We start from the raw sequence: 25158 nt of genomic DNA, 5'->3' as shown, positions 1-25158 counted from the left end.
AAAGAAACAAGCGACTCTGATAAAGACACTTTCTATCAGTTGCTTAGTGACGTCACAAATAAAGTTCATAGCCACGACATATTGGTTGTGTGTGGTGATTTTAACGCGAAAGTGGGCCGCAACCAAGATTATGCACCAACGGTGATCGATTCTCATGGATTTGGTGAAATGGCATGACGGTGATTGATTATTGTGTCACTAATGACATTATTGTAGGAGGTATATAGACTCTCCGAAGTCTATGTGACCACCCTTTCCAGAAACCTTAAATGTTAACAATGGGCAACTAGTAAAGCTTATACACCTTGCTCTGAAGGCCGTGGGGGGGATGAAGGGCGTGGAGGGGGGCTGGTTTTCCTCCAATCACTTTCGACAACTAAAAAGGGCAGTTAAACTTGCAATTTATAATCCAATGAGCCCCCTCTGAAGTTTATACGACCACCCTTTCCGTACAAACCTTATATGCCCCAGGGGCATATTTGATTGGATGTATTATGGGAAATGAAGGGTGTGTGTTGGAGGGGCTGGTTTCCCTCCAATCACTTCCGACTATTAAAAAGGGCAGTCGAACGTGCAATTTATAATAGAATGAGCTCATTTTGAAGTTTCTATGACAATTCCTTCTATACGAATTGCCCTGGTAAAAAAAATACATTGTGTCCACATCATTCTTTACTTACCAGCACTATTGCGATACCTATGATTTAATAAAAATCTCCCGAAATATTAGATGTTCAGACAAATACTGTGACAGTTTGTATAAATATATTTTATGGAAGACTGAATATAATCCAAAGAATAATTTTCAAAAAAAAAAAAAAAAAAAAAAAAATAAAAATTTTCAACAAAATAGACGAATTAATAAGTCGAGCTTCAATTTTGCATTTAAAGACTATTTAATACCTTGTCTGTTTTCTAACTGATTCCCAATTCTGAACAAGGGCTCAAAGGAAGACATACACCTTATTATTGACCCTATTTCAAGTCAACGCCTCCGTGCGGATTAATCATTTTTCGAAATCGTGGTGAAACGCGGTGTTTTGCGGTGTTTTTGCCCTTTTTCTAAAATTATGCAAATTTTCTTTAAATGATGAATTTTGATAGATCAACCAATGAAAGTTAGATATTTGCTATCAGAATAGACAGCAGATTTCTTTTATGTGCATATTATTATCAAACTTTCGGACTTATTAGAGTTTCAGTTTCTATTGATAAAAGTAAAGGTCGTTCTTTACTTGACGTTCATGACTATGAACAATTTGATGAAAAAAGATGCCAAACTAAGGATCAAACTTGACCCGTGGGAAAATTAATCCAATGTAATGTAGTAGGAAACCATAAATGTTATTTTTTCAAATTTACGAGCCCGTTAGGTAGTTCATCTTATAAATTATTGCAACGTCATGGCCAGACGTCTTAAACTTCGGTTTTATAATGACTATAATTTTCAGATAATGTCCACATAGTCCATAGTCACATCTGCCGATAAGAAAAATATAAATTCCATGAACGATCAGTGTTCTTCGTGCAATTTAACATCATAATTGTGCCAAAAAACGGAAAATTGAATGGACGATAATTCGGTATGAAAAGCCAATGTCAGCAAAAACATTATCCCAAGGAGTTTTTACTAATATCATATATTTATACCTTCTGTCAGATTATACTTACCGATAGGAACAAAGCTGTTCCGAATTTTCTTTTTTTCTAATATCAAAAGAATCTACCTCTAGTCTTCACTTTGATAAGTTATTCACGAAAATTATACTCAAAGTTGAACATAACCTAATTGTACTCTCACACTGCGCCGTGGAATCTTTCATCATAGAATAGCTTACGACTACGCTTACGACGCTATACCAGGTAATCTTATGGAGTTTCATCCATAACATAGACATTGTCAAGTAAACTTGAGATCTACATATAATTTTTCGTAATTTTAGCTCATGTTACGCTTTGAAGAAGTCAACATTGTAGCAAGAAAATGAAAGTTTGAAAATGATTTTATGTGTTTAATCAAGTTTAATACAATTCAATTCAAAATAATTGATACCTTATACTTCTGAGTTTTGCGATTGTAAGCTCTGAGCTGATAAGAAAAAAATTGGCCCTTTTTGGAACCCATTTTACGGGGGGGGGGGGCCCTGCCTCCAAATAATTTGTTTGCATTAGCTCACCCTTGGTGCAGGGACTTATAGCTGTAATTTTAAAACAGACCAGGACAATACATTTTCCGGATTATTTCAGGGCTCTATATTTAGAGAGCTCAAACCCCACCTAAAAAAAACAAAAGAATTTTCCCCTCTTTTTCTGAGAAATCTAATGTGTGGATTGAGGTCCCCTTGGTTCAAGGACTCGGCCCAATAGCCCAAGGATATAAGTTTAAAGACAATCAAAAAATGGTTCTTTTTGTGGGGTCCATGCCCCCAGGCTAAAATTATTTTTGTATATTAGAATTACCTTGACCAGAAGAATTAAAATTTTGAGTTCCAAGCCACACAGAAGGAAAAAGGGGCCCCGTTTACGAGGGAACCAGTATTTTTTTTATGTTCTTTGCGTCCTCTTAGCCAAAGAATTTAAGAATAAAAGCTGCGACACAATGAAACAGTTTTAAACAAAACACAACTTAAAAACAATAGGGGAATTTTTTTTTTCCAAGACAGTGCAATCTAAATTGATGAATATATCGGCCCTATGTCCAAAGGCCGTCTTCAGCAAAACATTAAAGAAAAAATATATATATAAACAACTTATATTAAAATACGAAGTTTAAAACTAAAAATGCTTTTAAAAAACTTTGAAAAAAGCCCCAGTACTCTTACTTCAACGAAGTTCAACCAGGACTGATAAATAAAATGACGAGAGAGGTTGAATTCATTCAAACGAAATAAAATGAAATTATTAACTGCAAGTTTTCAAAGCTAATCTTGCTTTTTTAGCAGCTAGTCTTAAAGGCCTTTTTGTAACGGGTTCAATACTATTGTCAATTGGTTTAATAAAATATTTTGTTAGATAATTTTTAATTAAATTCGAGTATAAAGAATTTAGTAAATATTCCTCCTAGTCCCCATTTAAAGAAGTATTATGATTTATTTTGAGTCTAATTTCGATTGATTCCCTGATCACCTGTTTTATCCCCAAATCATTACTAATGAGAGAAGATTTTTAAAAAGTATTGTGTGACTGGGATTATTAAATATATGGCTAGCTAAAGCAGAATCAAATGAGTTATTAGAACTAGTAGCAATTAACGCTTTGTCCATGTCTTCTCTATGCTGGTGTAACCGTTATTCTAGATTCTGATGAGTTCTGCCAACGTAGTAATTGCCACAATCGCATGGTATTTGATAAACCCCTCTTTGGCGAGTAACTGGGGTTTTATCTTTACTGGAGTTTAAGAAATTTGTGATTATAAAATTATTGGTGAAAACAAAATACAGATTGTTTTTTGTGTAAATATTTTTTATTTTTGTGGTAATTCTTGGGATGCACAGAAGATAGATTATATTAGAGGGTTCTTCCGGAGCCTCACATTGTGAAATATCATTGATTTTACGAAAATGTCTTTTTAGTCTATGGTTAATCGTATTATTGACAAAAGGAATGGGGTATCCGTTGCCAAAAAGAATATCTCTGATAAAATTTATTTCTGCTTTTATGTATGAATCAGAGCAAATGTTCAGGGCAGCGGTCAATGAGAGAAGTTACAACTGCTCTTTTAACTTGTGGGGGGTGATTTGAATTAAAATGAAGATATCTATTGTTTTGTGTTGGTTCTCTATAGATATTGAAGTCAAAATTATTAGTATTACGGATAATTAGCACATCTAAAAATGGTAGTTTATTTTCAAATTCAATTTCTAGGGTAAACTGCAAATTTCTATCATAAGTATTAAGATGATCTAGGAAACCCCGAAGTTCAATTTCCCCATAATTCCAAAGTGAAATTACGTCATCCATGTAACGACACCAATATACATGTTTAAAAAAATAAGAATTTAATGCCCAATTTTCAAGGTTCTCGACATAAATATTTGCCAGTAGGCCGGATAAAGCTGCTCCCAGTGGTAACCCATTTATTTGTTGATAAAAAGAATCACGAAACTGAAAATACATTGAAAACTTACTACAAATTTTAACAAGATTAAATAAAACTTCACCATCAATCCCTGTCGCTGAGTCTTCGATTAATTGACAATTTTCTTCTATTTTGGTTTTTAATAATTGCTCAGAAGTAGCCACATATATATTCGTGTACATGGAAACAATATCAAAACTACTGACTATTGTGTTTTCCGAAATACTTGTGTTATAAGTTTTTTAACAATTTCTGTCGGATTACTGATGTAGGAATTTTGTGAATACAGCAAAGGTTTGAAAGCTGTGCAAAGTCATTTTCCAATATTGGAAGCGGGGGCTTTAGTACATGCTACGATAGGTCTTAGGGGAATACCTCGTTTATGCAGTTTTGGTAAGCCGTAAAGTTTTGGACAGAAACTACCACGGGGGTAAAATTTGTTGTATAATTGTGGTGTGATTTTACCATTCTCTTTTAACTGTTTTAATTCATTTATAATATTATTAGTAAATTTATCAGTAGGATCATGAGTGATCGGTTTATATGTACTTGTGTCTTTTAAAAGTGAAAAGATTTTGTTGTCATAGTCTGCCGTATCCATGACAACGAGTGAGTTGCTTTTGTCTGCTTTGGTTATTATAATAGATGGGTCTTTGCGGAGGTTAGATAATATTTTTATGTCGTGCAAATTTTTTTCCTGTGAAAGTGGTAGGAGACTTAGCCCTTTTTTTTGGCTATTATAAAGGGTATTTATGAGACAAGACCTAACTTCATCAGGGTTAGAGACAGATGGGTAGGCTAGTATTTATGCAAAGTGGACTCTAAAGAGGAAACTATATCCACCACGGGAGCTTCTTTCGGCAGAAAAGAAAATTTTGGACCTTTTTCCAGTGTTTCGATTTCCTGGGTTTCAATTGTTCTAGAAGAGAGGTTAGCAATAGCGGGTCCAGGAGTGAATCTTGGAGAATAAATACGGTTTCTCATCGAAGATTCCTCTCAATTTTTCCAATTTTGTATATAGTCGTTCCTTTGACAAGTGAAAATCATCGCTAAACAAATTCCCTTCTAATCTAACAACTTGAGAAAAATCAACAGTGGACAGGTTTTCAAACAAAAAATTTTCGAGAGATTTTCTTTCTGAGGAAATGATATGTCTTTTTTGCTTTTTGTCCTTAATAATATGGACTAAGGTTTTTAATTGTAGTGTATGAGCAAATTGCCCTTCTTTCCGGGTATTTAGATGTAGTTTATATCTTAACGACTTTGGAATAAGATTTTCGTTTCTGCAGGATTCTAAAATTTTTTGTTGATTAATAATATTTGCATGTTTATTACCTAAACTAATAAAATAAAAAATATCATAGGTCAACTGCTCCCAATAAGCTAGACGCAAATATTGACGAAGACCACACTGCCTTTCCATATCAAACAAAACACAACTTAAAAACGATAGGGAAATTTTTTCAAAACAGTGCAATTTAAATCGGTGAATATTTCGGCCCTATGTCCAAGGGCCGTCTTCAGCACAACATTAAAGAAAAAATATATATAAAAACAACTTACATTAAAATACGAAGTTTAAAAACTAAAAATGCTTTTAAAAAACCTTTAAAACAGCCCCAGTATCCTTACTTCAACGAAGTTCAACCAGGACTAATAAATAAAATTATGAGAGAGCATGAATCCAGTCAAACGAAATAAAATGAAATTATTAACTGCAAGTTTTCAAAGCTAATCTTGCTTTTTTTAGCAGCTAGTCTTAAGGACCTTTTTGTAACGGGTTCAATACTATTGTCAATTGGTAACGATCCCTGAAAGCTCCGAATCAATCCCACTGATTTTAAACCCTTTTTTGAAGACATAAAGCTCATCAGATAACCAATAATGACCATAAGATTCACAAGTTATTTAAGAAACAGAAGACGGTACAAAAAGTGTACCGCCACCTAAGGATTCACCAATCACTTACTTTATTTATGGCAGGAATCAAGCGTTTCAGCCTCATTCGGCATCGAGGATCTCTGAGACTTCTTTGATCTATGGTGAACGATTTACTTTTTTTATTACAAGCTCCACGGTTCCATCACAGATGATGATTTGCCGCTAGTCCTGGTAATTACCTCATTTTCCAACACTGAGGTATTTGTTATACCTTCTCTTGAACGGGTCAAGGGAAGGATTTTTCGGGATTACAATTATTCGAAATTATTAAAGATCTCTATTATCGTGAAACAATAACAGATAATTATCAGTTGTATAGGTAGTTGGCCCACGCAAGATACGAAAATTATCGAGAATCGGCACACTCCATAAAACAAAAGCAAGTCCATGACCTAACACTTATAATCAGTACAGGTGGTGGTGATCCACAAAAAACCCTCGGGCCACTGTGGCGTGGTACCAATCAAACTCAATCTCTACACGTAAGATCTTCCACTCTTTCGAAGCTGACCGGACCGTACCAGCAGGGACGTAGCTCCAGCATTTTTATTTTGGATTTGGTTCAATTTTTGTCGTTTGTAAAACCCATAGCTTGTAAAACTGGAAAGTTCCAGTAACGCAACTTTCCAGTTATGCCAATTGGATGGGGAGAACTGAACCCTAAAGCCTGTAAAACACTTTCCCTTTTGTATCTTTGTAAAAAAAAAAAAAAAAACTAAACCAAGAAAAATTAATCGAACAGGTTTTTCCTTGTGCAAATCAGGATATGGGGTATGCATGGCCGTGGGGGGACTGTCTGCGGGGAAGTGGTGTATACATAAGAAACCGTTTTTATGTCTAAAATTCATTTTACCGAGCGAAGCCCTGCCCCCTGGTATTACAACTATAAAACAAGCAGAAATAAACTCCTATAATGATTCAAACTTAAAACGGTGCCAGAACAATGATTACAAGGTTGGTGTTTTTTTTTTATTATTAACAAACCAGGCAAAGAAGAGATTAAGCGATTATTATCGAAATTATGATTTCTGTATAAAACATTAACTATTCCATAACGTATCTTGGGACTTTTTATTTGTATATAGGTATTTCTACAGACGTGGAAATTTTATTTTGGGTTAGGTTCTATTTTGTCGTTCGTAAACCCCATGGCATTTATTATAACCAACCAACCATTAAAATAAAATTTTCCAGCCTCTGTAATTACCATAGATGTCAATTGGGGAGGGATAATTGACCCCCTGGAGTTTGAAAAATACCTTCCACTTTGTCTCTTTGCCTTGAATCTAATGTGTGGATTGAGGTCCCCTTGGTTCAAGGACTCGGCCCAATAGCCCAAGGATATAAGTTTAAAGACAATCAAAAAATGGTTCTTTTTGTGGGGTCCATGCCCCCAGGCTAAAATTATTTTTGTATATTAGAATTACCTTGACCAGAAGAATTAAAATTTTGAGTTCCAAGCCACACAGAAGGAAAAAGGGGCCCCGTTTACGAGGGAACCAGTATTTTTTTTTTTTATGTTCTTTGGGTCCTCTTAGCCAAAGAATTTAAGAATAAAAGCTGCGACACAATGAAATAGTTTTATTTGGAACTTATTAGAGTGCCATTTTTGAGAGACGTGTCCAACCAAAAAAAAAATTTGTACATTAGGTTCATCTTGGAATAATGACTTACGGCAATAAGTTTCAAACCAATTAGGGATAAAACGATTCTTGGGCCGTTTCTGGTCCCCCAAACATCCTCCCTCTCCCCCAATAAGATATGCGATCCTATTGGCCCGTAAAACGATCCCTGAAAGGTCCGAATCAATCCCACTGATTTTAAACCCTTTTTTGAAGACATAAAGCTCATCGGATAACCAATAATGACCATAAGATTCACAAGTTATTTAAGAAACAGAAGACGGTACAAAAAGTGTACCGCCACCTAAGGATTCACCAATCACTTACTTTATTTATGGCAGGAATCAAGCGTTTCAGCCTCATTCGGCATCGAGGATCTCTGAGACTTCTTTGATCTATGGTGAACGATTTACTTTTTTTATTACAAGCTCCACGGCTCCATCACAGATGATGATATAGTCATGGTAATTACCTTATTTTCCAAAACTGAGTTATTTGTCATATATTTTCTTGAACGCGTCAAGGGAAAGATTCTCCGGGATTACCTCTGCCGGCAATCTATTCCATGTGGCAACCGATCGCCAGGCGAAAGTCGTTTTCAAATATTCTTAGCGGAGAATACCCTGCTCAAAATAGTTCGGACAAGCTGTACTTCGGTGAGTTGATCACAAAGGCTTTGCTCTATCAGGAACGAGCTTCGATAGCTCCCCTGATGGAGGGTTATACATGTACTTGTAGAAAACCAACATGGACGCCCCATCGAGGCGTTCCTGGATCAAACTGTGAGGTTTTAGATTTCGAACTGCTCGATTTTGAATTTGTTGGAGTGGAGCGATGTGGCTTTTTGGTGCACCACCGAAAAGAGGACATGCATATTCCATGAGAGGTCTGATAGACCAAATGAAAAGTGGCAGAGTGGACTCATCAGGGAGAAAACTTTTGCATCTTAGGATAATTCCTAACTTCTTGGAGCAAAAGATTTAATTTTACTAAGATGTTCAGTCCATGAGAGATCCGAGGAGAAATTAACTCCGAATAGGCGAAGTGTATCAACTAGCGTTATTGCCTTTCCCTTGAAGACGAAATCAGGATGAACCTCATACTACGCACCTTAGAAATTAGGAGCTATTTCGTGTTCGATGCGTTAAAACTTACAAGCCATGCATCTGCTTACGCCTCAATTCTCTCCAGGTCAGCCTGAAGCTCCATGTGGGGTTCGCTGGGATCTTAATTTTTTGAAATTGATGTTTTTGTTCTCGTGTCATCCGCAAAGTGGTGAGCCTTCTTCACAAGGTTGTCCCATAGGCCGTTCATGAGCAGCAAGAAAAGAGTTGACCAAAGAATACTTCATTGGGGTACTCCTGATAAGACTGGGTGTTCTTTTGATATGAAGCTGTCGAGGACAACTTGCAATAATCGTTGGCGAAGAAACTCAGCAAGCACCTCAAACAGTCGACCATCAATTCCGTAGGCTTTCAAGTTTACAGAGAAGTCCCTTGTGCCATACACGATCAAATGCTTTTGCGATGTCAAAGAAGAGAAGACGAATATCGTGCCGCTCAGAAAGGTGCTCAGCTCACTCTTGATACTGTGCAATCAGACGGTCTAATGTACACCGATTTCTGCAAAAACCGTAGTGCGTGTCTGCCAACAACAGTTGTGACTCAAGGTATTGGTAAAGGGTCTTATTAATGACGCTTTTAAAAACTTTACCTATGCAGGACAGCAGACTTATTAGACGATACGATCCTACATTAACAAGGTTGGACTCTGCCTTTGGAACAGGGACCACATGAGCAATTTTCCCGGCTTTCGGGAATGATCTCACTGCAAAGCATTTTCTCTACACAGAGGCGAGAGGACCAGCAAGTTCAGGGGCACATCTTTTAAGGATCAGATTTAGAATCGTGTCAGGTCCTGATGCTTTGATGACACCCAGCTGGCATAGCATTCTGAGCATCTTACTAATAGTTATGTTAACACTGGTGATCTTTGCATTTGTTCGTGGCGGAAAGGGGGGAGGGGAGACTCTGTCTTCATCAAGTTGGGAGACCTTTTAAAAGGTTTGTGCAAGAGCATCTGCCTTTTCCTGGTCTGACTGGATCATCGTCTTTTCAACATAAAGCAAGAGAATTGATGTTGGTTTAGATGACGGTAGAGCTTCTTTGACGACCCTCCACCACCGCTTTGCAGGGGCAGTTTTCACTTTGTCTCCAAACTTGTGTTTGTAATCAGCTGTAATTTGACGTGCAGCCCGGTCCTCGTCAGATTCAATCGAACGCCATTTCTTGTGAGCCTTCTTTCTGGCCCTGGTTGCCTTTCTACAACCAGCATTGAACCAAGGCTTATCTCGAGATGAGACTTTTACTGTTTTTGATGGGACGAACTGCTAAATTAGAGAGAAATTAGAGAGAAATTCATTTTTATTAAATATCAATATTCACAAAAAAAAAACATATCAAACAGACCTACCACGTGAAAATCTATACAGATTTGTTTGTGGCAGGACTCACTATTTTACTCACTCATATATATATTGAAAAAGAAACTTACTCACATATATAATGGAAAAATAATAATAACAATGAAATCAAATAAATAAATATAAAGTAAACCTCATGGGAATTGCAAACCAATCCTTACACAAGACAAAAGACAGAATACAGCCCCCCCCCCCCCTCAGCCATCCCTATTCATTAAGAAATTCTTTAACCTATTTTTAAAAGAGGACACACTCTCAGCCAGCCTAGTTCTTTCCGGGAGACTGTTCCATACCAAAAACCCACATGCCTAAATACAAAACTAGACCTAGCAGTGTGTCGTGTCTCATGTACTAGGTCCGCAGAATTCCTAGTATCATAAGAATGGTACGCAGAATTCGATGATAAAAATCACAAAAATAATAAGGTGCTAATTTATTTAAACACTGATACATAAAAATACCTGTCTGATATTCCCTCAACTGCCCAACTAAATCTTAAAATGGTGATAACAATCCAATGTACTTTCAGAATTTTCAAAATCACCGAGCAGGCGCAGTGCTTTATTCTGCACAATTTGTATCCGTTTAAAATTTACAACAAAATTACTTGCCCACACAGAACAACCGTATACAATGTAAGGACGAATAAGTGAATTATATAAAATTTTCAAAACTGAAACAGGAAAAACATGTTTAAATCTACGAATCAGTCCTAAGCCCCATATAACTTTCCCCCATACGATTTCAATAAGTTTTTGGAAATTTAAATTACAATCAATCTGAAAACCAAGATACCTTGTATCAAATATCTGCTTAATCTCTGTACTATTAAAATTACCGAAACCGAAAACATTATCAATAACTCCAGTACTAATAAAAATCACGTGACTAGTTTTACTCACATTCACTGCTAAGCAACTAAGACTAGTAAAAATATGTAGTTCAACAAGTACTTTACTTGCTTCTGTAACAAGCTCACTCAAAGCCTTTCCAGCAATCGTTATAGCTGTGTCATTCATAAAGGATGTTATGGCAGCATCAGGAATATAAAACTGTAATGTGTCAAAATAAATTAGATATAAAAGCGGACCTAACACAGAACCTTGCGATACTCCATATAGTACGGGACGAGGTGAACTGACAATATCCCCCACTACTACATGCATTGATCTACCATACAAATACGAACGAAACCAATCAATCGAATTTCCTTTTATGCTTAAATGTGACATTTTATCTAACAACAGCCCAAAATCAACAGTACGGAAAGCTCTTTTAGAATCAATAAAATAGTTAAAGAATTAGAATCACTCTCGAATACAATATTTAAAAAATCAAGATGATAGTGCAATGCGTGACTAGTAGAATGATATTTTCGGAATCCAAAATGCGTGTCACATAAAAACCAAAGCCGATTAAGACAGGAATACAGTTTCTTATGAACAACCTTTTCAAACATTTTGAGAACAGTGACAAAATCGATATAGGTCTCAAGCTTAACATTTCTCTGTTGTCACCACCTTTATGTAAAGGTATAATTTTTGCTTGTTTAAAGCATCTGGGAACTGACCTCTTTACATAGATAGGTTCACCAAGCATAGAAGACAAGGCAAAACGTAAGCGGCTACATCCTTAAATGCCTTAAGGCTAAGACCGTCAATTCCTGCAGAAATCGACTTTACTGTTTTCAGTGCGTCCTCGAGATCAGATTGAGCGCAATTTACGAATTTCATGGAACGACCTTCCCCACGATCATCAATAAACAGCTCAAATTTTTTAAATGGCCTCTGTAATCGCTTTTTCGTAAAGTGCCATTGCTTTATGTGGACCTTCTTTTAAAAATGTACTCCATGGCTTTGCTGATTAGAAGTTTTACGGATCATCCCGGTCTTTGCAGTGATACTGCCAGATGATCCACTCGTGCTTTAAATGTGGAGGTATTTTCATATTTCAAAGAACTATATCTGTCACATGGTTGCTGGCAGAAGGGTAGCTTTCAACACTAAAGGAATCTGAATGATCGGTTAAGAAGAGATAAAGCCGGGATGATCCATGGGGGTCAATATAAGAGTCAAATTCAACAAGCTGTTCTAGGCTATAAGCAAGACTCAGGTCTAGCAGAGCTACGCCTTCCGCATAAGTCGTACGACTTTTCAGTCAGTGGCCATGATGAATGTTGAAGTCTCCCTGGATTATTATACCTGATTTAGGGAACTTTTGCTTCACAAATTCCAAGCAATCTTCCAGATGTTTGGTGATTTTCATCTTTGGTGCATAGACTGTATCAATAACAAAAACGATTTGTTTGGTAAATCACTCAAACAAATCAATACTGCCAGCTACTCCGCGAATGAGACCTAGTGGGTCCATCAGTGACCAAAATTTCTCAACATTTGGAGCCTATGGACTCCAATAGGTTCGCAGTCTAACTTGACTAGGTGCCACCGATTTATTTTTATCCTCCTTGACGTCTCTTTTATCACCTGAAAGGATTTGGACAAGGATTTGGCAAGCACGTACTAGAGTTGCTTCCGTAAGATATGGCTCAGAAATTTTTACCGCCGTTCTTTGACTGTGAGACCAGCGTCTCTCTTAATACATCAACATTTGCTGTATTTACATACAAGACTTACAGTCAGGCGGATATGTTCCGAGGATTTCTCCAAAACAATTATGTTCAAACTCCTTCTATGGGACCATATTTTGCAGCCGTAAAGGAGAATGCTACGCATTAATGTCATATGGATTCAAACTTTCGTAGGAACAGGGATGTCGTTCTCCACAGCACTACCAAAAGATCTTACTAGCTCTTTTAAAGCCAAGGACTATCTGACACACATTATGGATGCAGAATAATGTCGTCACCCAAGAGAAGACAGTGTAAAAGCTAGGATATACTGAGAAAAAGAAGAAAAGGGACATTTTAATGGATATTTGATGTTAAAGCATCTTTTCTGGCTGCGAAAAAAGACGATTTTTGCATTTTTTGGCCATAGAATATGCTTCAATCATGCCGTATATTGAGATGTGATGGCTTCACTACGTGCTTCAACTATCAACTTTCTTCTACTAGTCTGTAATATCCATCACATGATAAATTGATGTACTTTAAATCCCTTTATGTTTAGGTTTTGTCTAATCTAAGTTATAATATCCTCATGACACCAAAGTATTCAATATTTAAACTTCATCTAGTCTTATATTAGCAACCATGTTTCCGAACAAGCATGTAAAATAAGTTCAATTAATGAATTTCGGATGTATTCCTTCACAACAAAAATCGTAATGACATATTAAATTTCACAAATTTTCAATGTGATTGCCGGAAATGACCGGTTCTACCAAACAACAAAAATAGGAAAGAAGAAAATAAAAGGGACAGAAGAACAGAAGGAGATAAAGAGAGAGATACTCATCTCAAGTATACCCTGATTATGTAGTTGTTTTATAAATTATTGACTAACTCTTATCTTCATATTCTGTAAACGATCGTCTTCAAAACAACGATATAGAGCTAAATCGATGTATAGTTTAATTTCGCTTCTTTTCCTCACTCATTTAAGCATATTTCTATTTTTGAGGATTTGTCAGCAAAAGAAGTACTCACAGAAGATGAGTGTTTTAAACAAAGACCCAAAACTCGTATCACTCTTACATCTCTGACCCCTTAAACAAATGTACGAAATATCAAACAATTTATTTCAAATTAATTTATTTTGAAACGTTTATAACACTGTATTCACCGTAAGTGGAGCACTAAAACAAAGTGATCAAAAAATGTAAAAGCTAAGATGAACCGTTTGTGAACACAAAAGTTATAGTTTCATTCAGTAAAGCGGTTATAAGTCTCATTTCGTAAACCGATTTTAGTTTTCATCAAACATCCCATCCAAGAGGGAACTATGCACCACCCTGGGAGCCGCCTGGGCGGACAAAAATCACGAACGGTGGCCAATACTAACCACTAGAGTAAGGGCAAGAGCTATAATTTTCCTTTGCAAGTGTAGACATCAAAACTGGGAAAACACCTTACTTAAACTCATTTCAACTACATTTCCGTTTTGAGCTACATTATATAAATATTTGGCTTTAAGCAAAGGATTTGCCACCCATTCAGGTATTTTCACTAAAACCAACTTAAGCTTGAATTTACACTCCGATCAGCACTAGATCAAACCAAAATTTGTGCTTTATGTGAAAGACTTAACCTCTGTCTCACTCCTTAACTCCAAATACTCCTATTTCAGAGTCATCATAACCAGCCCCCTTGCTTTTAACGCTTTAGATAGTCGCCTGGTTTGAAAATTACGGCCGCAGGTAATTTATGCAATATAACAAAAATTTTCATACAATATTACTTTTTAGATCGGGCAGCTTTTTTATATGGCGTCCATCGAATACATGTCGGATCAACCGTGATTTGTGGTCGCTTGAAGTGTTCTGACCGAATTAACTCTTCTATAATTTTGCCTGTGACACAAATAACATGTTGCCCTTTCCAGTACTTCACCAGGTTCATAAGCTGCATCGTGTATATAATATCGGCTTCTGTGATGCTTGTTATCTCACTGGAAAGGAAAATAAAATTTAAAAATAGAAATATCAGTAAAAAAAATACTTTTTTTATAGCAAGATTCCAGGTGCAATAACAACATCGATGTATAGCTAAACTGGGCAAATAATTTTTTAACCATTACAAAAGGTCGAAACTCCTGTAGAATTACACGAGGAGGGAGTTTTCCGACTGAGAGTGCGGTCCACATTGAAACTAGTCACCTATCCAAGCATGCCTGGACCACTACAGCGATGTTGCGAGAAGTTACTCTCGTCACTTTAAAGGTAGAAATCTTGGGTGAAAATGTCCTCAGATGGAGAACAAAGTATACACTTAAAAAATAACATTTTTTTTTTTTATCTCTCGAGCAGATTTATAATATTGTGTTGGTATGTTGGTAGATGGAAGGTGTGGTAACCCGATGCAAAAGTGTAATGTAGAGTATTTTAGGAGTAGCCACACAAGCCCAGAATACTGGGCTTCGTGCTTTTTCTGTATATATTAGCTATGTATTAAAGATCTCCATTATCGTGAAACAATAACAGATAATTATCAGTTGTATAGGTAGTTGGCCCACGCAAGATACGAAAATTATCGAGAATCGGCAGCACTCCATAAAACAATAGCAAGTCCATGACCTAACACTTATAATCAGTACAGGTGGTGGTGATCCACAAAAAACCCTCGGGCCACTGTGGCGTGGTACCAATCAAACTCAATCTCTACACGTAAGATCTTCCACTCTTTCGAAGCTGACCGGACCGTACCAGCAGGGACGTAGCTCCAGCATTTTTATTGGCAATTTTATTTTGGATTTGGTTCAATTTTTGTCGTTTGTAAAACCCATAGCTTGTAAAACTGGAAAGTTCCAGTAACGCAACTTTCCAGTTATGCCAATTGGATGGGGAGAACTGAACCCTAAAGCCTGTAAAACACTTTCCCTTTTGTATCTTTGTAAAAAAAAACAAAAAAAACTAAACCTAGAAAAATTAATCGAACAGGTTTTTCCTTGTGCAAATCAGGATATGGGGTATGCATGGCCGTGGGGGGACTGTCTGCGGGGAAGTGGTGTATACATAAGAAACCGTTTTTATGTCTAAAATTCATTTTACCGAGCGAAGCTCTGCCCCCTGGTATTACAACTATAAAACGAGCAGAAATAAACTCCTATAATGATTCAAACTTAAAACGGTCCCAGAACAATGATTACAAAGTTGGTGGGTTTTTTTTTATTATTAACAAACCAGGCTAAGAAGAGATTAAGCGATTATTATCGAAATTATGATTTCTGTATAAAACATTAGCTATTCCATAACGTATCTTGGGACTTTTTATTTGTATATAGGTATTTCTACAGACGTGGAAATTTTATTTTGGGTTAGGTTCTATTTTGTCGTTCGTAAACCCCATGGCATTTATTATAACCAACCAACCATTAAAATAAGATTTTCCAGCCTCTGTAATTACCACAGATGTCAATTGGAGAGAGAGAATTGACCCCCTGGAGTTTGTAAAATACCTTCCACTTTGTCTCTTCGCATTGAAAAACCTAAATTTAGAAAAATTACACATACTCTTTTTCTTCTATTGTGAATCAGAAAGGGGGTACGCTTTTCCGGGGGGGGGGGAATATACGTCGTATACCGTTTTATGTCTGAAAATTACTTCACCGAGCGAAGCTCGCTCTTCTAATACTCTATACTTGCTTAAATAACACAAAAATAAAAATGCTGGCGTAGCCAATACGACTAAAGCCCTGCTTCGTTTGACAGGTGTACGGCATGTTAGTATAATTTTACATTGACTCTGCAATTATAACAGGTAAGTGACGGAATAACTATGTAATGTTTGGTCTTTAGGCCAACTATCCATTAGTGTAGCATTTCTCAATAATTCTTTCACAAAAACTTGACAAAAGTGTTATTCATTTTATAGAATGCTCTTTCGCAATGGAGTTACTATGGTTCATTCCCAAAAAGATTTTAACTTAACTCATTTAAAAAAAAAAACAAAAAAAAAAACACGGTCACTGAAATGTGAGGCACTGGCTTTTTTTTTCCATTCCTCTCTGATCGAATCCTTTATTTTTTAACTTTATATGTTTTGATTCGAAGTTTACCATATATATTAATATTTTTTTAATTTTTATTAAGCTTTAAAATAAAATTTTGTACTAAGACAATCCGTTAGCAGCCTTTAGTCATCTTAAGTTCGACAAACTTAGAAAAGAGCAAGTACCTTGTTTCTTCCTAGCGGCAAGGATTTGTTTCTTGTTCACACGTATGTCATGTTTTCCAATTACCGTGCCCTCATTTTCTCCAAAACAATTTTGAATAATAACAGCTATTAAAATAAAGCTCCAGTCTGCCAGACGCCAAAACGAAATTTAGAGAAAAAAAGTAATTAAAGATTCTTTGTAACGGATTTGACATGCTAGAGACAAGTTTTTCAAGCTATTGGCAATATTGCTTTTGTAAACAATGCCAAATCGGAATTAAATAGCTGCAGATACGTACCAAAATTGAAGCTCCATTATTATGGATGAATGAAACCAATCATCGAGAAAAATTAGGTTATCTACACTCTTCATGTTTGACTAGAAAAAAAAAACTGGAAAGGTTTGTAAGATTTTAGCTATAATAAATTGATAGGTCAAACTTATCTTCGCCAGGCTGCTATTGGATTATGTCTGTATGGTCTGGTATTCCCATCTTTACAGTGAACTTAGGAACGAAATTTAGTCTGTCCAGAAACGTTCACTCAGGATCGTCTACAAAAAGGGAAGAAATCCCATACTCCTTTCTTCTTAAAGCATCGTGCCTCACCATCTTAGAAGAAAGGATGAATGGCAAATGCTTGCACTTTGCTCGGCCCGCCATTTTCAAGCCCTTGCCTAGCGGCAAGCGTGCCGCTTATCCGCACTGAGGATATATTCCCAAAGTTTCACACTTGAACTAGCTCAGACTCCGTCTCCTACACTTGAAATAGCTCAGACCTCGTCTCCTACGCTTACCCTCCCCAGTTGCCCCATATTTCTCACCGATTAGTATTGTAACGAGTTTCGAGAGTTTTATCCCCTTTGTCACGGAACACCTTAACATGTCTTAATATCTTCCCCGAAATTAATAGGGTTCCTTTATCTCCTTTATTTTCGCTCCTTTGTGACACCTTATCGATTGATCACAAAGTAATTCCAACGAATATAAATCAGGATTCAGTCCCTTTCCCCCGAAACGTCCGGATACTACGAGATTCCCATACATTCTTGTATTTTTCGTATATTTCACCCGTTTAATGGATTTTGAGGAATTAAAGCAATGTCTTTGCGTTGCATAGATAAAATACCCTGTCTGATAGAATACTACTACTACTACTACTAACAACTCACTGCAGCACCAAGTCGCCTGAGGCAAACAAAGCTACACCCGCTCCTCCTCCATCCCAATCTATCCAAAACCTCCCTCTTCACACCCTCCCAAAAAATTCCCATTTATCGTAAATCTTTCCTTACGACATCCTCCTACCCCATTTGGCACTGTAAAATTTTTTTTATTTCCAACATAATGTTTTGCTCGAATTCAAACAAGTCAAAAGAAAAATCCAATTTTCCTGTTGGAATTGTGACTTGCCTATTGAATTCAAACAAGTAAAAAAAAAATCCAATTTTTCTGTTGAAACTGTGACTTGCTTATTGAATTCCAACAAAATTATTGAAATTATTAAGATTTATGCCCTTTTCAGCAAAAAAAAAGTAATTTTCGACGCAAATTGGTCATATTAATCAAAATGCTTTGGACTTCAACACTATATTGAAGTTTTCTTGAATATAATTTTGAATTTGACTATGGTGCCATTTAAAGTGAATTTTTGTACAAATGTTCTTATGAACGTGCATAAATTCATGTATAAACGTTTTTAGTTTATAATTAATGTTTTGGAGCAATGAAAGAATATAATATGAATTTTTGAATCACTTACGGCTTATGGAATAGTTACAGTGTATTAACAAAAAATAAACAATCTTTTTTTTACCTATAAACAAAAGACCGGACTTATTAAATGTTAATTTCATACTTTACGGAATTATTTTTGAAGTATGATTACTTGGGTTTTCATCTAAGATTCATCTACGGTCGACGATTCCACTAAACTTCATGATGAGCGGAAAAGTCTGCCTCTGAGTAGGAGAAAGACCTGTCCGGGCTTGTATCTGAAACTGGTCATTAAGGACCATTCCTGGCAGCCACTGTTGCCATATTGGCTTATTTCCCTCCAAACTGGCGTATTTTGACGGTGACTGGAGGGAAAATTCTGAGCATCCCGCCAGGCGTAAATCTTGGTGTGTTTTTAGCGTGAAATACTTTATTTGGAAGAAATTATTTCCTTATTTGGATCCAATTACTTTTTGCCACGTAACGAAGCTGTAACGTCCAATAGTATCGAAATATTCTTTCCTTTCATAATAATTGTATTACTATCTATTTCGAAAACCAGACAAAGAAATTTGGCATATATGAATATCATTTTCCCCTCGTAAGACTATAAGAGCGTCACTTCTTGATTTTTAACAAACTTGTATTGAGTCTAGGTAACACGATAGGACCGTTCTTTTGTTCTAAGATCTCACATCATTTTGCAAAGATTTCCGTTCTTTTAACTCATCTTTGTTCTAAGATCGTACAGCTCACTGATCTTAGCAAAAAGTGTGAAGGACGCCATCTTTCTGCCATACAGAACAATGATTAGAGAACTTTGATGATAAATTCATCATTGTTCTTAGACTGCTGATCAGAACAGAATGATGAAAGACGTTTGCAAAAGAATCGCAAGAAGATGTAAGATCTTAGTACTAAGATTTCACTTTTAAGCGTTCTTTGTCAAAGGATGAAAGATCTTAGCACAAAGATGAGTAAAAGAACGGCCCTAATGTCATTAATCTTTGTTTGTCATTCGGACTCGGACCCCACAAGCACACTATTTAGTTGAAAAAATTCAAATGGTTTGTTCTTGAGTATGAACTAGAACTTTATTTTGTTGTGAGTGGAAGTTTTTTAATTTTTCCACACCTTTTTTTACTTTTGAAAGATGAAGCATAGCTACCTAATATACAGTAACCTAGTGAGGGTCTTATTAAGGGTTATAGTATATCCCAACTTCTCTATGTATGGTTATAATACCTATAAAATAATTTATGGCAACTATATAAATAAGCTCCTCTGTCGGAGATTTGGGGCTTTGGTATATAAAGAGTAAAGGTGCAGATTAGTGGCTCTCCACGATTAAGTATTTCCATCCCGTTTCTCTCCAAATGGCACTTACCTTTGGTTTGTTCAAATGGCTCAAAATTCAAATGGTTTGTTCTTGAGTATGAACTAGAACTTTATTTTGTTGTGAGACGAATTTTTTTTTACTTTTTCCATACTTTTTTTTACTTTTGAAAGATGAAGCATAATAAATAATATACAGTAGCCTAGTGAGGATTTTATTACGGGTTTGAGGATATCCCTACTTCGCTATATAAGGTAATAAGACCTATAAAATCAGTTATGGCAACTATATAAATGAGCTCATATATCGGAGATTTGGGGCTTTGATGCATAAAGGGTAAAGGTGCAGATTAGTGGCTCTCCACGATTAAGTATTTCCGTTCCGTTTCTCTCCAAATGGCACTTACCTTTGATGATCTTAGAAATTCTTCATGGTATTAAAGTGAAACATTCAAAATTGATCTGCAGTTCATATGGGGCAGAAGGAAAGTGTTTCGAGCCTCACGCCTTTTCTAATCCTGATTTTTACTGTTTTAAAGACTTTTAACTTCTGTTTCTTAAATGGGAAAAAAATTCGCCTGTGTCTGTCGGCTAAAGTTCTGCTGAGATCACAGGAATTATTGTGTCAAAACATTTAGCTAACTAAACAAATAGTGTCTAAAACCACAGCATAAGCTAATATATTCAATAATTGTCTGTCTGATTTAGGAGAATAGGCTAGATTTAGGACTAAATACTTTATCAACAAAATTATGTAAACTACAGCAACGAATTATGGAAAGGGGGCCTCCCAGACCGCATTATATTAAATACGTAACTAACCTAACCAAAATACCCACTAAATATACAATTAAAATATTGCTAAAATGTAGTTTCCCACCAAGCTAAAGCTAATATTTTCTGGTATAAAGACCATGGAAACCGGTTATTGGCTCATGTTTGCGATACAAGATCTTGACTATGGTGGCTATAAGACAAAAGTAACCTGGTTCCTTTCCTATGAGTCTACATAGGCCACCCTATTATGTTTTTCGTATAAAGTGGAGCCAAATTTTTATTTTGTGAGTATATTGTGACCGTTGTGCTCTTTTATTTCCGCCAGTGGTCGGTATCGCTAAATTTGGCAATTTGTTAGAAGATTCCTTATCCGAACTGAACACTATAATAAAAAAAACTTACTTCATAGAAAGTTTATAATTGTTGGGAGTTCAGAGTCACATCAAGTATACCCCCCCCCCTCGCTCAATTCCGAGATATAGCGCTAGACTATACCCTATTTTTTTAAGTGGGTGTTATTTGGTATCGTGAATAAGCTTTTGACCACAAATAAATAACTCTAAATTTAAAGAAAGGTAGCTCGAGTGGTTGCCCACTTAATGAAACCAACCTAGTGTTCATCCTCAGAGTGCCATATATGCCGCAAAGTTCTGCCAACCTTACACTGTTCTTCCGCGCATGGCGTAAAGGTTCAGAATTGGGCTTCTTCAGAAGCAGAAAAAAAACTGACCTAAAACTAACCCAATTTCAGCTAGCGGGCAATGCGTGTGTCGCGGCACAAGCCGCGACACGCGCAAATTTTTTTTCGACTGTAGCACTGAAAATCGTTGTGAAACACTCAAGCTTGGGAAATTTTAGCACTTTAGGAACTGACCGTGATGGCAGTCAGGGTTTTCCAAGGTTCTGGCGTATTTTTGGCGTACTTTTCAAAGAGTCTGGCGTATTTTTGGTACACCTTCTGGCAACACTGCTTGCTGCTGTTAGAACATCAAACTACTTTATTGTTCACCTAATAAACAAGATTGTAGACCTAATAAATTGAACAACGATAGTAATGGAAATACAATTAAAGAACAGGATATCCAACAAACAAAACAGAAATCCAATAAGGATCTTAAAACCCAACATGTTGTGTCTGAAAATTCAATTCGGGTATTGGAATCCAACATTTTTGTTTCTCAGCAGATTGGATATTCAGTAGTAATAATGGAATTCCAAAATAGTCTCTAATATTCAATATAAGCTGTTGAAATTCCAATTTTGCTGTTAATAAACATTACAAACAATTTTTGTAGAATCACAAACACTTTTTTTTACAGTGGGGGACGACCTGCTTTTTGTTAGGCACTAGACGGTTGGTCGACAAGGATAATCTTTGGCAGCCTGTCACCATTCATCCATTGAACGTGTCCTAGCCATCTCATCCTTTCTGATAAAACAGAATGAAATATTTGTGCAGAAAATTATTGTAACAGTGTCATGAGCACTATGTTTGAAACAAGACGAGACAAGAAGCCATTGCGAACCAGTAAAAAGGTAGACGGAAATACAGTCAGCATTGGAGTCGGGCCATAGCATTCGCATAATTAGTCATCCACCAGATTTCAATATCAATAATTTTATTATAGCCCTGTAACATACATATATGCCAAATTGAAAGCCACATTCTTCAGCTACGCCGTCAATTTTTTTTTCTGGGTTTAAATGTTAAAATCCTCAAATAAAAGGCTATTGAAAAAAAGATTGATTTTTGTTCGGCTACATTATAAATTTCAGATGTCCTTTTGGTTTGGACACGATGAAATGATGGAATCTCAACACTTATAGCTCGGTTGTGAGGTGGTTCAAATTGTTGATATGTCCAGCCAAAATCAAATGCCATCACCCCCTACCGTATTCTAGTGACCGGGATCGACCTAGTAATTAAAATACTTTACCAGTTCGTAGTCTGTAAGATGCGGATTCCGGCTTCAGGCTTGCCTTTAATCATAAGTTACCTCTTTTTTTTGCAAAAATAAACAAAAGATGTACCTTGGCAACTTAATGAGAAAATTTTACCACAGCTCTCATTCCACTCCAGGGAAACATGCGGGTAATGGTCAAAAATTTAGGCCAGTAATTCTTCGAGTAGGGTATAAATTACATGTGCACAACATACAACACACTTTACCGAACAGTTTTCTTTTTGCACAAAAAAACTTCCAATGTGGTAAAGCTTTCTAATTTAGTTAATTATTAATTTAGTAAAAATATATAAAACGCAAATATGAAGTTTTGAAATACCACTTTTTATTAAGATAAGGAACATATCCTGCCAAGTTCTGTTTAACAGGAAATTGAGAAATTACCACTCCCTAGCGATTACGTGAGAAGGCGTGGTTGATAAAAATGTATAAAAGATACATTTTATCGGAAGGGGTGATCCGATACTAACTTTATGCCAGACTAACCTCTGGTCCATTGTTTTTAGAAATACCTTGGAACCTCGTCATATCATTGTAAGTGTCTATGTATCTTATTATATATTATTGTAGTTTTTGAGACTTGTGGTCTACTTGGGACAGCCAGTCCTAGCAGAAAGTATATATCCGATTATTATTAAATGATAAATGAAGAAAAGTATTGCATTTTAGACAACCTCTCTACAATCTACCTTTAGTCCCTCGAACATACCCAGTTGGTACCCCTCATTAGTTCGGTCATAGCCTAAGGCACGCTACCAAAGTTTAAGTACCTTAGGGTCAGAGTTTATCTCCCCTATAAAGGGAGAATAAAGGCATCTACGACTACAACACTCAAATACCATAATAATACACGTCACAACACCAATGCGGAGAAATTAGTAGCTCAAGCAGCACTGCCCGTTTTGTACCAAGGCCGATGAGTTAAAAAGTTGACAGTAGAATTTTTTTCTGATATTTAAGATAAAAGGACGATTTGGGGAAACTTACTTTCAAGTTTGAATACTAGCAACTTTTGATAGTATTTTTAAAACATTTTCAGACTAAATCATTTTTTTTGTATCGTAAATTTGACCTTTTACAGGGGGGTTTCCAATTGAGATTATTCCTCGTTTCCTCCGAAAGAGGGATTTGTACCTCTATTTAGAGAAATAAAGGAATCACAGAGGAACACTACTGATGACTCATTTACAAGGCTGCAACATATTGAAATATATATATATTCTATACAGAGAACTCAAATGAAAAATGTGGTCACATACTGAAGGAAAGATTTTAGTCATTTAATTTGCATTGCTAATAACAACAAAATAAAACTGAAGTTCCATATATTAAAAATTTTGTCACCAACGTTCTTCAGTCTTTTTTTTTCCATTTTTAACATTTATACAAAAGTCTCAGCTTGGAAAAAATCATTAAAGAAAAAACCAGTACAGTGTTTGATTTTTCTTTTTTCTATTTTTTTACACGTAAAAGACACAAAAGCAACAAACTGGCGTTGTCCATGACAAAACTCAATTGGAATAGAACCTTTATGCTTAATACGGCCTATGAAGGAAATAATTCAAGAAAAGTGGAAATTCGAGAACTTATTCTGGAAGTATTTCTTGTTAAACAACACTTTCTCTGAACTACATCACTAAATCCTCTTCTCTGAAATTTTTCTGTGCAAAAAAAAAAAAAACGAGTTCTAACGGAAAAGCTGTGACAATCAAGGGATTTTAACAAAACTAGATCATTGAAAAGTGTATGTAATTTTCTTGCGCAAGCAGCAGAAACAAGTTTCTTAGTTGATCCTGATGAATGATCTGGATAAAACAAAGAATACCATTCTGGAGAACTAAATTAAGTTTTTCAGACCGATTCCTAAACAGCAAGTCCGCATGAGCTAGTTTGATGGGAACACACGTAAATAGTTACGCGTGATGAAATACATTTTCTACTATTACTACTAAAAACTCGCCGCAGCATCAAGCCGCCCGAGGCCAACACAGCTACGCACGCTCCTCCTCCATCCCAATCTATTCAAAGCCTCCCTTCTTACACCCTCCCAAGAAGTTCCCATTTCCCTTAAATCTTTTCTTAAGACATCCTTTTATCCCATCTAAGGATGATCTGCTTTTCGTTCAGCCCTGGACGGTTGGCCGAAAAGGACAATCTTTGGCAATCTGTCATCCTTCATCCGCAGAGCGTGCCCTAGCCATCACAGCCTTTCTCTCAAGTGCTCTAAAATATGTTAATCGATGTCTGAATACGGTTCTCGTGTAACGCAGCCCACCTTTTAAATTAACCCTTGGTCAACTCAACCCATGTTTAACTCAACCGCCGTGGAACTCAAGCTCCGTTAACCTCAACCTCAATGAAACTCAACCCCCATTTAATTCAACCATTCAACCTCTGCAATAGGCTAGGTAAGATAAGCTGAATAGGGGGTAAACATTATGGTCGCTTTTCCCACACTGCACCCCCCCCCCG

The 25158-nt window shown here is 36.3% G+C and overlaps 1 protein-coding gene across 1 annotated transcript in view; it reads right to left on the bottom strand.

The window, feature by feature from the left end:
• Positions 1-13824: 13824 nt before the first annotated feature.
• The window catches only part of LOC148952283 (histone acetyltransferase KAT8-like), a 51030-nt gene continuing 39696 nt past the window's right edge, over positions 13825-25158 (bottom strand). The window contains exon 7 of the mRNA XM_089088913.1: positions 13825-14691. Coding sequence (XP_088945039.1) covers positions 14478-14691 — 214 coding nt within the window. The 3' untranslated portion in view covers positions 13825-14477. The remainder of the gene's footprint in view (positions 14692-25158) is intronic.

This window comes from Artemia sp. Qi Xiang Cuo, chromosome 5 (assembly GCF_049724085.1).
Source record: "Artemia sp. Qi Xiang Cuo chromosome 5, ASM4972408v1, whole genome shotgun sequence".
In the NCBI taxonomy this organism is placed as follows: domain Eukaryota; kingdom Metazoa; phylum Arthropoda; class Branchiopoda; order Anostraca; family Artemiidae; genus Artemia; species Artemia sp. Qi Xiang Cuo.
Note: the sequence above shows the minus strand (reverse complement) of the source record. Positions and strands in the feature narration are given on the sequence as shown.